At 49.3% G+C, this 16,249-nt stretch overlaps 1 protein-coding gene across 1 annotated transcript in view; it reads right to left on the bottom strand.

Annotated features, from left to right (window-relative positions):
* Positions 1-16,249, bottom strand: part of LOC147121207 (ciliary microtubule inner protein 6-like) — a 123,991-nt gene that overhangs the window by 70,627 nt on the left and 37,115 nt on the right. The window contains exon 2 of the mRNA XM_085981342.1: positions 14,097-14,265. Coding sequence (XP_085837468.1) covers positions 14,097-14,265 — 169 coding nt within the window. The remainder of the gene's footprint in view (positions 1-14,096; positions 14,266-16,249) is intronic.

Genomic DNA, 16,249 nt, shown 5'->3' with positions numbered 1-16,249 from the left:
AGAAGTCAGCCATGTCGGTAACGAGATCCCCGATGTGGACTTCCTGGGGAAGGAGAACATTCTCTCATGAGGGGTGGCATTGGTGGCTGTACAGAGCAGTGACCGAATGGAATGGAGTGCCGCAGGGAGGACCTCCTGCCAGCGAGAGGTCGGAGGCCCTTAGATTTCAAGTTTAAAAGGACTGCTTTCCAGACCGTCGCATTCTCTCTTTCCACCTGGCCATTCCCCCGGGGGTTGTAGCTGGTGGTCCTGCTTGTAGCAATATCTCTCGCGAGCAGGTACTGACGAAGTTAGTCGCTCATAAAGGATGAGCCCCTGTCGCTATGAATATAGCTAGGGAAACCGAACAAGGCGAAGAGGTCATTCAGACATTTAATGACCGTGGTACTGGTCATGTCTGAGCAAGGGATGGCAAACGGGAAACGGGAGTACTCATCAATTATATTGAGGAAGTACACATTGCGGTCAGAGGAGGGGAGGGGCCCTTTAAAATCGCCGCTCAGCCGCTCGAAGGGGCGCGTGGCTTTGATCAGGCTCGCTCTGTCAGGCCTATAAAAATGCGGTTTGCACTCGGCACAGATTTGGCAGTTCCTGGTCAAGGTCCTGACCTCCTCGATGGAGTAGGGCAGGTTATGGGATTTGATGAAATGGAAGAACCTGGTGACACCCGGGTGGCAGAGGTCATTGTGGAGGGTCTTCAGTCTATCAACCTGCGCGTTGGCGCATGTACCACGTGATAGGGCATCTGGGGGCTCATTGAGTTTCCCGGGCCGGTACAAGATATCGTAATTGTAGGTGGAGAGTTCGATTCTCCACCTCAAGATCTTGTCGTTCTTGATTTTGCCCCTCTGCTTATTATTAAACATAAAAGCTACTGAACGCTGGTCAGTGAGCAGGGTAAATCGTTTTCCGGCCAGGTAATGTCGCACAGCTTCCACAATGGCCTGGGCCTCCTTTTCGACAGAGGAGTGTCGAATCTCGGGGCCCTGGAGGGTCCTTGAGAACAAGGACACGGGTCTCCCCGCCTGGTTAAGGGTTGCAGCTAGGGCAAAGTCGGATGCGTCGCTCTCCACTTGGAAAGGGATGGACTCATCCACTGCGTGCATTGTGGCCTTCGCAATATTTCTTTTTATGAGAGTGAAGGCTGCACATGCCTCTGCTGTCAGGGGGAAGGAGGCGGACTTGATGAGGGGTCTGGCTTTGTCCACATAGTTGGGCACCCACTGAGCATAGTACGAGAAAAACCCTAGGCATCTCTTCAGTGCTTTTTGGCAGTGGGGGAGGGGGAGCTCCATAAGGGGGCGCATTCTGTCGGGGTCGGGGCCGATGACTCCGTTCTCCACTACGCAGCCAAGAATGGCAAGGCGCGTGGTACGAAACATACATTTGTCCTTGTTGTATGTTAGATTCAGCCACTGGGCCGTACGGAGGAATTTCTCTAGGTTAACATCATGGTCCTGCTGGTCGTGGCCGCAGATGGTGACGTTGTCTAGATAGGGGAAAGTGGCCTGGAGCGCGTTCTGGTCAACCATCCGGTCCATCTCCCGCTGGAAGACTGAAACCCCGTTGGTGACGCCGAAGGGAACTCTGAGGAAGTGGTAGAGACGACCGTCAGCTTCAAAAGCTGTGTACTGGCGGTCCTCAGCCCTGATGGGGAGCTGGTGGTATGCCGACTTCAGATCAATCGTCGAGAACACCCGGTATTGTGCAATCTGATTGACCATGTCAGATATGCGGGGGAGTGGGTATGCATCCAACTGGGTGTAGCGATTGATCGTCTGGCTGTAGTCAATAACTAGGCGCTGTTTTCCGCCAGTCTTCACCACCACCACTTGTGCTCACCCTGGGCTGGTGCTACTCAATAATCCCTTCCTTCAGGAGTCTCGCTACCTCGGATTTAATGAAGCTCCTATCCCCGGCACTGTAACGCCTGCTTTTGGTAGCGATGGGCTTACAGTCGCGGGTGAGGTTAGCGAACAAGGATGCGGGGGGAGACTTTAAGGGTGGAGAGGCTGCAAATGGTGCGCGGCGGGTGATTTAAAAGCTGCTGGCTGCAGACTGTGAGTGGGGGGAGGGGTCCGTCGTACGCTAATGTAACACTTTTAAGGTGGCACTGAAAATCCAACCCCAGTAGAACGGCAGCGCAGAGATGGGGCAGGACCAGAAGTTTAAAATTTTTGTATTCTGTGCCCTGTACTGAAAAGGTCACTACACAGTAGCCACCGACGTCCGCTGACTGGGCTTTGGAAGCCATAGAGATCCGATGGCGCGTCGGCAGGACCGGGAGAGAGTAACTGCGCACCATGTCGGGGTGGATAAAGCTCTCCGTGCTCCCGCTGTCAAAAAGGCAGGTAGTGGCGCGGCCATTTACCGTAATGTCCATCATGGACCTGGACAGTTGATGAGGGAGAGATTGGTCCAGCGTATGGTCAAGCGAGTCGATGTGGACGTCAGATGAGGTGGTGGTTGAGTCCGGGTCCCCTGTGATTGAAGTTGGAGGCGTCCAAGATGGCGGACAAAATGGCGGCGCCCATGATCCCGATCCCCACGCGGCTGGGGGAGCCCAAGATGGCGGACAAGATGGCTGCCCCCACGGTTCGCACGCGGCGCTGCTGGCGTTAGCGGTTTTACCTTTGCAGGCGCTGACATAGTATCCTTTCTTCCCGCAGCCGGAGCAGGTTGCGTTTTTCGCCGGGCAGCGTGCTCTGGGGTGTTTTGCCTGGCCACAAAAATAACATTTCTGTGCCTTGGACATTGCTGCAGCAGTTGGAGGTGGCGGTCCCATGACCCAAGGTTGCGGCGTCCACGGTGCGGAGCGGTTAGGGGAGAAAGCGTCCATATTCCTGTGGGCCGCGTCGAGCGAGAGCGCGAGGGACACTGCCTTTTTCAGGTCTATTTCTCCCTTCTCCAACAGTCTCTGCCGGGAGTAGTCGGACCTTAGACCCGCAACGAAAGCATCTCGGATCAGTCCCTCCGTGTGTGCTACGGCTGATACTTCTTTGCAATCGCAGCCTCGGCTGAGTATCCGTAGTGCCCGTAGGAAAGCCTACACCGATTCCCCGGGCTGCTGTCTGCGGGATCTTAAGAGGTGGCTGGCATAGACCGTATTTACCGGGCGTGCGTATTGCCCTTTATGCAGATCGATAGCCGCCGCGTAGGTCGTCGCATCCTGGATTAGTGTATAAACTTGGTGGCTCACCTTTGAGGCCAGGATTTTCAGCTTGTTTTCGTCTAGGGTCACAGTTGAGGCTTCCAGGTAAGCCTCGAAGCAACGCAGCCATTGTGCGAATTTGGTAGCCGAACCCGCTTCTTGGGGGTCCAGGTCCAGGCATGTTGGTCTGAGGGCTCGCAGCAGCACCTGCTGCTCAGCGTTTGGCGCCGTCGGTTGATGCAGCTCCTGCTGTTCAGCATTTGGACCCGACATTTTGTTTTGCTAATAAAATTGATGCGCTATCAATTCCTCATAAAAGACAGAGAGTTAATTAATAGGCTTTTATTAGCAAAGAACAGAGCATGCCTCTCGTGGTTGCCTGGTATCCAAAAGGGCAGGGAGCTGCAGAGCAGTCACCTTTATACCCGGGCATGTGGGTGGAGCCAGGGGCGGAGTCAGCTGAGGCATGCATAGGCACAACAGTGTGCAACAACAACAACATTAACAAACAGTGGTTTACCACACACGGCAAGGACCTCTAATGTATACCGTGGACGTTGGAGAGAGCATTGTAAGACGCCATGCTGACCAGATTCTAGAGTCACTGGAAAACGTCAAATCTACACCACGATCCTATACACCTGGTGATGAAACCGAAGTACCAATTGCATCTACCTCAGAATCGGTGATATTGGAAGCAGACGAACCAAACAACGATGTTGATCCCGAATCAACTTTGCCAGAAGAACCTGATACCCCAAAGAGGCATTATCCGGACAGAATCAGGAAGCCTCCTCAAAGACTGAATTTATAATTGATTAACTTCAGCTAATGTATATAGCAACTGTAATTGTAAATATGTTATTTAATTATTAATCGAATGTTATGTACTGTTTAGCTAAAAGGGGAGGAATTGTAGTGTATGTACCTTGAAGAAGGAACTATATTCTGCAGCCCCTGTATACTGCAGTACCAGTAGTGACCACCCCTGTATATAAGCCTGTAAAGTAACTTTGCATAGTAGTTCCAGTTTTGTCTCCATTCAGTAAACACCTGTTATAACCAACTTCTGCAGTCCGTGTCTCAATTACACACGGACATTACAAAATGTTGCAGATGCTGGGGTCTGTATGAAAAACAAAGAAACAGACAAAAAACATTTTTTTTTGCTGGAAATCACAGCAGGTCCGGCCGCATCTGTGTGGAGAGAACAAGCCAGCGACGACTCGAGTCTGGATGACCCTACGTCAGGTGGGGTTACATGTAGCGTGACATGAACCCAAGATCCCAGTTGAGGCCGTCCTCATGGATGCGGAACTTGGCTATCAGTTTTTGCTCGACGATTTTGCGTTGTCGTGTGTCTCGAAGGCCGCCTTGGAGAATGCTTACCCGAAGATCGGAGGCTGAATGTCCTTGACTGTTGAAGTGTTCCCTGACTGGGAGGGAACACTCCTGCCTGGCGATTGTTGCGCGGTGTCCGTTCATCTGCTGTCGCAGTGTCTGCATGGTCTCGCCGATGTACCCTGCTCCGGGGCATCCTTTCCTGCAACGTATGAGGTAGACAACGTTGGTCGAGTCACATGAGTATGTACCATGTACCTGGTGGGTGGTGTCCTCACGTGTGATGATGGTATCTGTGTTGATGATCTGGCATGTCTTGCAGAGGTTGCCATGGCAGGGTTGTGTGGTGCCGTGGTCGCTGTTCTCCTGAAAGCTGGGTAATTTGCTGCGAACGATGGTCTGTTTGAGGTTAGGCGGCTGTTTGAAGGCGAGTAGTGGAGGCGTGGGGATGGCCTTAGTGAGGTGTTCGTCATCATCGATGACATGTTGAAGGCTGCGAAGAACATGGCGTAGTTTCTCCGCTCCGGGGAAGTACTGGACGACGAAGGGTACTCTGTTGGTTGTTGTAAAGTCTGTGGGTTGTTTAGTTAATTAATACACAGACTACCAGAGTAACTTAAAACAGGACTTTACTATTCGAAGGTCAGGGCGAATCTGCCCAATAAATCCTGACACAGCACTTATATACCGGTGTGGTCACTGTCGGTATTACAGTATACAGAAGCCAACAAAGTAGTGCAACACCTAAAGTAGTTCTCTTAAAGGTGGACGGTTACATACAATAGTTCTCTTAAAGGTAGACGGGTACATACACTACAATCCTCCCTTTTTAGCTTACAACATACTGATTCCCCATTAAACATACATTATAACATATATACAACTTTATGCAAGACAGTTCACAGATTCAGTCTCTCTGGAGGTTTCCGGACTCTGTCCGGATAACGCCTCGGTGGTGTCGTAACACCCGGCGGGGTAGTAGGTGCTTCTGGCAAGGTCGATTCGGCTTGAAGGACAGTGTCAGGTTCATCTGATTCCAGTATTACCAGATCGGAGGTAGGTGTTCTGGGTATCTCTGTCTCAACATTAACCGTGTAAGGTGGTGGAGTAGGTTGGCCATTTGTGGCTGACCCTATGATCTGGTCAACATGGCGCCTTATTATACTGTCCCCAATGTCCACCGTATACATCAACGGCCCTAGCCTTTTTCCAATAGTTCCACGCTGCCATTTCTCGGTACGGTAGTCCCGGGCCAAAACTTGTTGACCTATCTGAAAAGATCTAGTTGGCCTTTCATTCATGCCCTGGAATTGCCGGTTCTCTACGTCCCTTCTGACGTTTGGCTTAAGCAAATCCAGCCGGCATCTTAGTCGTCTATTAAAAAACATCATGGCGGGAGTTTGATTTGTGACCGCATGTGTTGCATTCCTGTACGCCAACAAGAAGCTATCCACCTTATGTTGTAAGTTAATGGCTTCATTACCCATGGCCTTTATGGCCTTCTTGAAGGTCTGGACAAACCTTTCAGCCAATCCACTGGAGGCGGGATGGTATGGGGCTGACGTGTAGTGCTTAACCCCATTGCTCTTTAAGAATTTCTTGAATTCTTCGGACACAAATTGCGGTCCATTATCAGAACAGATCTGTTCCGGCAGCCCATTCCTAGCAAACATGGTCCTTAACACTGTGATGGTTTTTTCCGTGGTGGTGGTGGACATCTTTATTACCTCCGGCCACTTGGAGTGTGCATCCACTGCTATTAGAAACATTGAGTCCATAAATGGACCAGCAAAGTCGATGTGTACCCTTTGCCAAGGAGATGAGGGCCACTCCCATGGATGCAGAGGAGCCTGTGGTGGCGCGTTTTGGACCTTCTGGCATCCTAGACAGCTCTTAGTGATTTCTTCGATGTCCCCATCAATGCCTGGCCACCACACAAACGCTCTTGCTAGGTTCTTCATTTTCACTCCACCCAGATGTCCCTCGTGCAGCTCCTTTAACACCTTCTGTTGAAGTTTGGGTGGAATCACCACTCTAGATCCACACATCAGGGTTCCTCGACACACTGACAGCTGTTCTTTTCTCTGCGAAAATGCTGGCAGCGTTGGTTCGCCCTGTGCTGGCCATCCCTCCACCGTTAAATCATAGACTCGTGAGAGAGTCGGGTCATTTCTCGTTTCGTTTTCGATCATCGAATTTGTTACTGGTAGACATTCCACTATGGATGAGTGGAACATCTCTACCGGGTCCACTGTAGTCGCTTCTTCTACTATCGGCAATGGCAAGCGCGATAACCCATCAGCATTTCCATGCTGTTTGGACCTTTTGTATTCGATGTCATATTGGTGTGCCCCAAGTAACACGGACCACCTCTGTAACCTTTGCGCTGTCATGGTGGAAACGGCCTTGTTAGGGTTGAATATGGACACCAACGGCTGGTGGTCTGTCAGTAATGTGAACTTCTTGCCCTGCAGGTAATGATTGAATTTCTTTACGCCCCACACAAGGCTGAGGGCCTCCCTATCTATTTGAGCATAATTTCGCTCCGCGAAGGTCAATGATCGGGACGCGAATGCCACTGGCCTTTCCGAGCCATTTGGTAACTTGTGTGAAAGTACTGCTCCAATTCCATAGGGGGAAGCATCACAAGCTAGACGAAGAGGTAACGTTGGGTTGAAATGAGGCAACACTTCTTCAGAGGTAATCAACGCCTTGCTTCTGCGAAAGGCCTTTTTACATTCCTCACTCCACTTCCATGGTACTTCTTTCCGCAACAGAGCATTCAGCGGATGCAGCACCGTGGATAGATTCGGCAGAAACTTGTGATAATAATTAATCAACCCCAAGAATGATCTTAACTGTGATACGTTTTCCGGAGCGGGGGCCTTCACGACAGCTTCTATCTTGTCAGGTGACTTGTGCAGCCCCTCTCGGTCAATGACATGACCGCAGTACGAGATCCGTTTTTGGAAGAACTCACATTTCTTGCGATTAACTCGAAGGCCATATTCCTTCAACCTAGTGAGCACCAGTTTCAAATTTGTGAGGTGTTCTTCCTCGTCTTCTCCCGTAATCAGGATATCGTCTAAGTAACACTGCGTGCTTGGAATTCCTTGTAATACCTGCTCCATGGCCCTCTGCCAAATTGCTGGAGCCGAAGCTACCCCAAAAACCAGTCTATTATAACGATACAAGCCTCTGTGTGTGTTGATGGTGAGGTACTGACGCGACTCTTCCTCGACTTCCATTTGTAAGTATGCCTGTGCCAGGTCTATCTTGGTGAAGTGTTTCCCTCCAGCCAACGAAGCAAAGATATCTTCAATCCGCGGAAGCGGGTATTGTACCGTGTGAAGCACCGGATTCACTGTGATCTTGAAGTCTCCGCAGATGCGGACCTTCCCCGGTCCCCCTGGCTTGTTACTTGGTGAAGACTTCATGACGGGAACAATGGGCGTGGCCCACTCACTCCAGTCCACTTTTGACAGTACCCCTGATCGTTCAAGTTCTTCCAGTTCTGCCTCCACAGCAGGTCGTATCGCGTAAGGTACCGATCTGGCTTTGAAAAATTTTGGGCTTGCATGTTCTGCAATCTTAACCTTTGCTTTAATTCCTCGCAGTGTTCCCAGTCCTTGCTGGAATACCTCTTTAGCTTCGTCTAATATTCTGGACAACCGTTCAGGTTTGACATCTTCCTTTCCGGAATCTACCGTCATGGTGTTTAGTGAATGCCAGTCTATCTTTATTTTCCTGATCCACTCCCGTCCCAGAAGTGGTGGACCTCCCTCAGGCAACACATACAGGTCCATCCTTTGGTGCTCTTTGTCCTTGTATCTCACCTTGACTTCTATCTTTCCGATGGGGTATACTTTGTGCCCCGTGTATGTCTTCAATACTAATTCCGTATCCCGTAGGGGAATATGCTTGAATAACTTTTTATAATCATGCTTATTCATGACCGTCAACGCCGATCCGGTGTCCACTTCCATTTTCACTTGGACTTTTGCAATCTGTAGTGTGATCCAGATAGCTTGGTCAGCTTCATTACTCACATTGTGAATTCTCAGACTATCCAGTTCCTTGCAGTTGGAGTGTGAGTCCGAATTCTGTTCTTCCGGACTCTTCCTAGTCACCTCATGTACCTTTCTGTACCTCTTTTGTGGTGACTCATTATTGTTGGTCTTCTTTCCTGACCGGCATACCTTAGCTATGTGACCGAGCTTGCCACATTTCCTACATTCCTGGTTTTTAAACCAGCATTGGTTCTGGTCGTGTGTTGTCTTCCCACAACGATAGCATTTCGTTGTACCCGAAGTAATTTGCTGCACCCTGAGTGCCGCTGCCTTTAGCTGCATTTCCGCCGTTCCTTTCGCTGCGGCTTCGTTCGATGCAGCAATAAGGACAGCCTTCTCAAGTGTAAGATCGTTCTCTTCGAGCAGTCGTTTTTGTGTTTCTCCCTTCGACATTCCGCACACGAATTTGTCTCGCAATGCCTCTGTCAGATTCCCTCCAAACTGGCAGTGTTTCGCTAGTCTATGCAGTTCGACCAAGTATTCTGCGTTGCTTTCGTCTTTCCTTTGCGTTCTCGCATAGAATTTGAATCGTTCCGCCAACATCAACGGTGTGGGGTTCACGTGATCCTTCAGAACAGTCACAATATCATCGAAAGTCTGATCCGCCGGTTTAGCTGGTGCTAGTAGATGCTTCAAGAGCCCGTATGTCTTCGTGCCCATCGAGTTTAGCAAGGTTATAGCTTTGTCATCTTCTTCTATTTTATTGGCCTCACAATAGATCTCAATGCGTTCCACATACGTGGCCCAGTCTTCTACCTCGGAATTAAAATCGTTGATGTTACCACGCTTCGGCATCTTCCTCTCTTCCTGATAACACCACGAATTATTTCTTTAAATTTTCTTTTCTTTTTTTTTTCCCAAGATGGCGGTTCCCGCGAAAATGGCGGTTTCCCGCGCTTATCTTCTCTCCCCGCCCACTTCAATGGCGGTTTCCCGCTTCTGTCTTCTTCCCCGCCTAATGGCGGCTTCCCGCGTTTCTTCCCTAGCGGGAGGGGTACACTTTCCCCACGGGCGACGGCCGCTGGCTTTCAGGTTCACAGCCTGCGCGTCGGCTTCAGTGCTTTCCCTTTTCTCGGCAGGGCAACCGGCGCTGGGTACACCCCGTTGACGGCGAACAGTTTCAGCCGCTGGGCTGGCTCTCGCTCAGTCTCCCTTGGTCGGCTCTGCCTCTCCCGCTCGCTCGGCTCCCAATCGCGCCTCCCAGCCCTCTCGCAGTCCGGAGCTTCCCTCCCCGGCTGCGGCTGAGTTTTTATATCTTCCCGCGCCTACGCTCCCGGTCGCAGCGCTTCATGGCTTCGGTCGCTGCCCGGCCTTTTTCGCCGGTCGCGGTCTAGCTGTCTCACGACGCCGTTGCGTCCCCAGCCTGTCTGTACCGCGGCTTCCTTGCTCCACGCTGCCCCAGTCTCAGCGCCTCTGGGCCCGACTTCTGTCCGGCTCCTTTCCCCCTCGACCGTGGTCGAGTGTACCGCCCTTATCCTCCGGTTATTCTTTTTACTTTTCCCTTACTCACAGTCACCGTGGCCGGCTTGCTTCTCGTGCTGATCGGCTCACTCCTCACCGTGGCAGAAGGGACAGTCAGTGCCTGTTGCTGATGGAAGTCTTGGTCTCTGAATTCTTCCTCCTTTCCAGCTCTGCAGACTCGAGTTTTCTCCCAGCAGAATGACGAGGGCGGTTGCCTCTTCTCGACGCTCGTTAACTGCTTCGGAAGTATTGTTGCCGCAGGGTACGATCGGACTCGTCGCCACTGTAAAGTCTGTGGGTTGTTTAGTTAATTAATACACAGACTACCAGAGTAACTTAAAACAGGACTTTACTATTCGAAGGTCAGGGCGAATCTGCCCAATAAATCCTGACACAGCACTTATATACCGGTGTGGTCACTGTCGGTATTACAGTATACAGAAGCCAACAAAGTAGTGCAACACCTAAAGTAGTTCTCTTAAAGGTGGACGGTTACATACAATAGTTCTCTTAAAGGTAGACGGGTACATACACTACAGTTGTGTTCCGTGTTTGTCTTCTGAGGAGGTCTATGCGATTTTTCGCTTTGGCCCATCGGAACTGTCGATCGATGAGTCGAGCGTCATATCCCGTTCTTATGAGGGTGTCTTTCAGCGTCTGTAGGTGTCCATCGCGTTCCTCCTCGTCTGAGCAGATCCTGTGTATTCGCAGGGCTTGTCCATAGGGGATGGCTTCTTTAACGTGGTTAGGGTGGAAGCTGGAGAAGTGGAGCATTGTGAGGTTGTCCGTGGGCTTGCGGTAGAGTGAAGTGCTGAGGTGTCCGTCTTTGATGGAGATTCGTGTGTCCAAGAATGAAACCGATTCTGAGGAGTAGTCCATGGTGAGTTTGATGGTGGGATGGAACTTGTTGATGTTATCGTGTAGTCTTTTCAGTGATTCTTCGCCGTGGGTCCATAGGAAGAAAATGTCGTTGATGTATCTGGTGTATAGCGTTGGTTGGAGGTCCTGTGCAGCGAAGAAGTCTTGCTCGAACTTGTGCATGAAGATGTTGGCGTATTGGGGTGCGAATTTGGTCCCCGTGGCTGTTCCGTGTGTTTGGGTAAAGAACTGGTTGTCGAAGGTGAAGACATTGTGGTCAAGGATGAAGCGGATGAGTTGTAGGATGGCGTCTGGAGATTGGCTGTTGTTGGTGTTGAGTACTGAGGCTGTCGCAGCGATGCCGTCATCGTGGGGGATACTGGTGTAGAGTGCCGAGACGTCCATCGTGGCGAGGAGTGTTCCTGGTTCAACTGGTCCGTGGGTACTGAGTTTCTGTAAGAATTCTGTAGTGTCACGACAGAAGCTGGGGGTTCCCTGTACGATGGGTTTCAGGATGCCCTCGACGTATCCAGAGAGGTCCTCACACAGGGTTCCGTTGCCTGATACGATAGGACGTCCGGGTGTGTTGGCTTTGTGTATCTTTGGGAGGCAGTAGAAGTCTCCCACGCGGGGAGTACGTGGGATGAGAGCGCATAGGATGCTTTGAATGTCTGGATCGAAGGTCTTGATCAGTCTGTTGAGTTGGCTGGTGTGTTCTTTGGTCGGATCTGCGGGTAACTGTCTGTAGTGTTCCTGGTTGTCCAGTTGTCGGTATGCTTCTTTGCAATAGTCCGTTCTGTTCTGTATGACGATTGCTCCTCCTTTGTCTGCTGGTTTGATGACGATGTTGCGGTTGGTCTTGAGAGCGTGGATGGCGTTGCGTTGTGCTCGGGTGACATTCTGGACTGTCTTGTGAGTGCGGCTGATGAATCTGGCGTTGATGCATCTCCTGACAGCTTGAGCATACATGTCAAGCTTAGGGCAGCGACCCTCCGGAGGGGTCCAATTTGACTCTTTCTTCTTCGGTTGCTGCACTGCGGATCCCTCTGTCTGCTGGTCCGGATCATTGATTGTCTCATTGGGTTCGCTGCTGACATCTTGGGATTTGTGGAAGAATTCCAGTAGCCTCATTCTCCTGATGAATTCCTCAGTGTCTGCCGCGAGACCGATGGGGTCCATTTTGGTGGTGGGGCAGAAATTGAGCCCTCGGCTGAGAACTTCAATTTCATCTGGTTGAAGGGTGTGGTCGGACAGGTTGACGATGGACTTCCCCGTGGTTTCAACCGTGGTACCGGGGGAGGCTTGGTTGCTGCTGCTGGTGATGCCGAGTTTCTCAAGCTTCCTGTTCTTGGTGTGCATGTAGGCAGCGTAGTTCCATTGCCTCGTCTGTTTGGTGGTGTCTCGTAGCTGGTCTGTATCCTGAGCACAGGCTGAGAACATAGACTCCATCTCGGTTTCGACGTCTGCTGTAGAGCTGGTGTACGAGATGGTTGAGGAGTGTGCGAGAGGTACGACGGCAGAGTCTCTCAGCGTAGTCTGTGTTGTAGGTCGACTTGAGTGGGTTCGTGATCTGTAGTCCTTTCGGGATCTTGTCTGCTTTCTTCCATCTCTGTAGAAACTTGATGTCTGTGTCAATATGCGCGATATTCTTGGAGATCCTCTCCACTTTGAGCTGGCAGTTTGTGGTGTCGGTAGTAGCCATGGTGTGGAGATGCCGGTGTTGGACTGGGGTGGACAAATGTAAGAAATCACACAACACCAGGTTATAGTCCAACAGCTTTATTTGAAATCACAAGCTTTCGGAGCGCTGCTCCTTCGTCAGGTGAAGTGGAGAGATGCATAAAAACACAGCTTATATAGTCAGAGAATAATGTCAGATGTTTACAGGTAATCTTTCTAACTGCCATTTATCACACCTCGGCAGAGAGGAGTTTTTTGTCTGTATTTTTGTTTTTCATACAGACCCCAGCATCTGCAACATTTGACCCCTTGTGACCCCACCTCATTGTTCTTTGATGTAATGTTTTCCTGACTGACCTGTTTGGACACCATTTACCCTTTGATTGCTGTGATTATCTCTCTGCCGAGGTGTGATAAATGGCAGTTAGAAAGATTACCTGTAAACATCTGACATTATTCTCTGACTATATAAACTGTGTTTTTATGCATCTCTCCACTTCACCTGATGAAGGAGCAGCGCTCCGAAAGCTCGTGATTTCAAATAAAGCTGTTGGACTATAACCTGGTGTTGTGCGATTTCAGACTTTTTAAAGCTGTTTTAAAAACAAATACTGGAAGATTTGTTATAATTTTTTTTTAATCGTAATTTTCCATGGAGAGTGTGGGCAGTCAACCAACTCTCTGGCTTCTCCAATACAACTGTTGGAGGATGTTCAAGATCAATCCAGGTTGACTGCTGGGTTAGAGGATTGACAGAAATGCAGTAATTTAGCAGAGGGTTTTTGTCATTTGTTTAATTTTAGCAAACAATTAGCCAATTCACATCTGATAATATATGTTGGAACTGTATTATGGCTTAATTCACAATGACATCATATCATATCTTTATTTTATCTCCAGTTCTTCCTCTCTTGTCAAAAAGTCACCCTCACCTATCACCCCTGTCTTTGCTGACTTACACTGGGAGCCAGTCCTCCAATCAAATTTATAATTCTCATTGTGCTTAAATCCATCCATGACCTTCCCCCTCCCTCTCTCTGTAACCTCCTCCAGCCCTACAAACCTCTCCAGAACCTCTCTGCTCCTCTGACTCTAGCCTCTTGTGCATCCCCCACATTCTACCCACCATTGGCAGCTGTGCCTTCAGCAGCTTAGGCCCTACACTCTGGAACTCCCTCCTGAAACCACTCCACCTTCCTGTCTCTGTTTAAGACCCTTCTTAAAACCCACATCTTTGACAAAGCTTTAGATCGGCCCTGCTTGATATCTCTTTGCTTGGCTTAGCATCAATTTTTTTTGATTACTCCTCTGCAAAGCATTGTGGGACATTTTTCTATCTTAAAGGTTCTGTACGAGTGCAAGTTTTGGTTGTTGTTCAGACCACACCCATGAATACCACAAGACTTGTATAATACTTATTTAAGTAATATCATTAAATGAGATATTTATTTAATACAAATTAATTAAGTAACAATTGTGGTGTATTGGACAGTAGAAAAAATTAACAGGACGGGTGTATCAACCACTAGACTTACCTGCTTTGACATCGTAGCTTCAGTTTCCATATATGCGAATGGCTCATTTATAAATCTTGAATTAGTTCTAATATATCTTGCATAATGTGGTTGAGGTTTATGACGATTTGGTGATCTTGGACGTTTGCAGCCATCATGGACATTGTTGAATATTCCTGAAGAGTTTGGGCTGAAACCAGAGACCAAATAGTTATTTAATTAAATAGTTGTTTAGGCATGTTAAACAGCAACATTAAGCAGAATAAGCCTCATTATGTATGTATATTCTATTTTATCATATTTTTTCCCTTCATTTTAAAAGTAATTTATTTTCTCCGGTTTTGATCCCATACATTACATGCATTCTCTGAGAGAGGAGGCAGGCAAATGGCTTGTTGCTAGGCACTGTCTGTAGTGTCTTGAAGATGATGATTTTGAAAGCGGGAGACCGTGCTTCAAGATAGGTAAGCTTTTGCAATATCAGCTCAAATAGGGGCTAGGAAAGGAAGTTGGGTGATCAGAATGAATGAGATGAAGAGCAGGAGGTAGGTCTCATGGATGAGATGAGCTTGCAGAGGGAAGTGGGGAGATGGGGGAGAAAGGGGGGACGATTTTCCCACTGGAGGTGAGGTGGAGGCGGGTTTCAGTTTGGGTGGGTTTGAAACTCACCTCCACTGATGGGAAAATCGCAAATTTTTGAAACCTATGATTGGCCACTTATTTCAGAGGTATGGGATGCCCTTGGTCAATAAGTGTTTTGGGACTAAAACTTGCTTCTGTTGACTGCACTTTTCCAGTCTGATTTTATGGCTTCTTTTATGGCTCATTCCACAGCATTTCTGCGTCTCTGGCACCACCTCCAACATCTTTTGAAAAACCACTATGTCCAATTCCAAGGCAAAGGCCTACCCGAGGCTCTCGGATGAGGCGCTGCAAAAGTTGTTGGAGGCGGTGACAGCTAGCATGGAGGTGCTCTTCCACTCATCTCTAAGGAAGAGGCCTGCCAAAGAAACCAAGGCTGTGTGGGTACAGCTGGCAAGGGATATAACCGCCAGATCTGTGTGCAGATTGGGAGACTGTTTCTGTGTATTGATGAAATGCCATCCCTGTTGGAAAGTATTAAAGTGATTTGAAGCCAATATGTTGGCGTTATGCCATCTGTTCTTTCACCTTAGGCAGCTCTACATTGTGGGCACTGCCACACTTGCGTTGTCAGGTTGGTGGCCTGAGTGAAAGGAAGCCAGAGAGTCCATTGTCAATGATGTCCTAAGATGGAGCAAAGGACATGTGCCAACTTGGGCAACCTATGCAAATCTGGCCATGACAAGTTCATCCCTTGCATCCCAGGCTCTGGCCTCCTCCTCCTCCTCCTCTGAGGTCCATGCAGAAAGAAAACGAATGGTTCCTATGCTGCTTGTAGATGCCTCCTTTGGGGAAGTGTTCATTGCAAGCGGGGAGAGGGTCTTCCAAGGAGGTCCCACAGTTGATAGAGTCAAGCTGCAGCACTGCCGACTTTGGAAGGCCTTCTAAAATTGCTCAGAGACCTTTTAAAGCCAAGGTCTGGCACCTGCAAGTAATCCTTGCTGCAATAAACGATGTCTTGTTAAACCTGCACCAGTGAGGAGGCCACCCACGAGTCAACCCGCCAGGTTTACCTGGCATGTTTCAGGAGGTGCGTGCATCACACCAAAAAGCTGGAAAAATCACGAGGGCCTCTCAAAATAGGATTAGAGAGGCCCTTAATGAGCATTTAAGGATGTTAAATAGCGCAGTGCCTAGCTGAAGGCGGGAGCGTTTCCTGACCTCCAAAACTGGCACGGCAAAATCCTGCGGAGGTGGGTTCCGAACCCGACCTCCTTGAATCTGATTTTCCTGCCTTTCCCGTCTCCAAACCCGCCTCCTCCGACTTCAGAAAATCACCCCCAAGGGTTCAGGGCTAGGATGGGGATAGGGCTCGGGGTATGTTTGGCTCAGTGAGCAAGTGGAGGGGGGAAGCAGCAGAGATAACTGGAAGAATGGCCTCTAATTTGGTGACAAAAAAAATCTCATACTTGTTGGAGGTGCGAGTGGAAATTGCAGGGGTTTAAGGAAGTGATTTGTAGTGGAGAAACGGAGCCAGGGATTAACTATGTCCTCCACGGTGATGATGTGGGCTGTTTATGCAGAGGTGAAGC

Source organism: Somniosus microcephalus, chromosome 3, assembly GCF_052327205.1.
Source record: "Somniosus microcephalus isolate GS21.2 chromosome 3, FLI_Smic_1.0, whole genome shotgun sequence".
NCBI lineage: Eukaryota > Metazoa > Chordata > Chondrichthyes > Squaliformes > Somniosidae > Somniosus > Somniosus microcephalus.
This window is presented reverse-complemented; position numbering and strand designations above follow the sequence as displayed.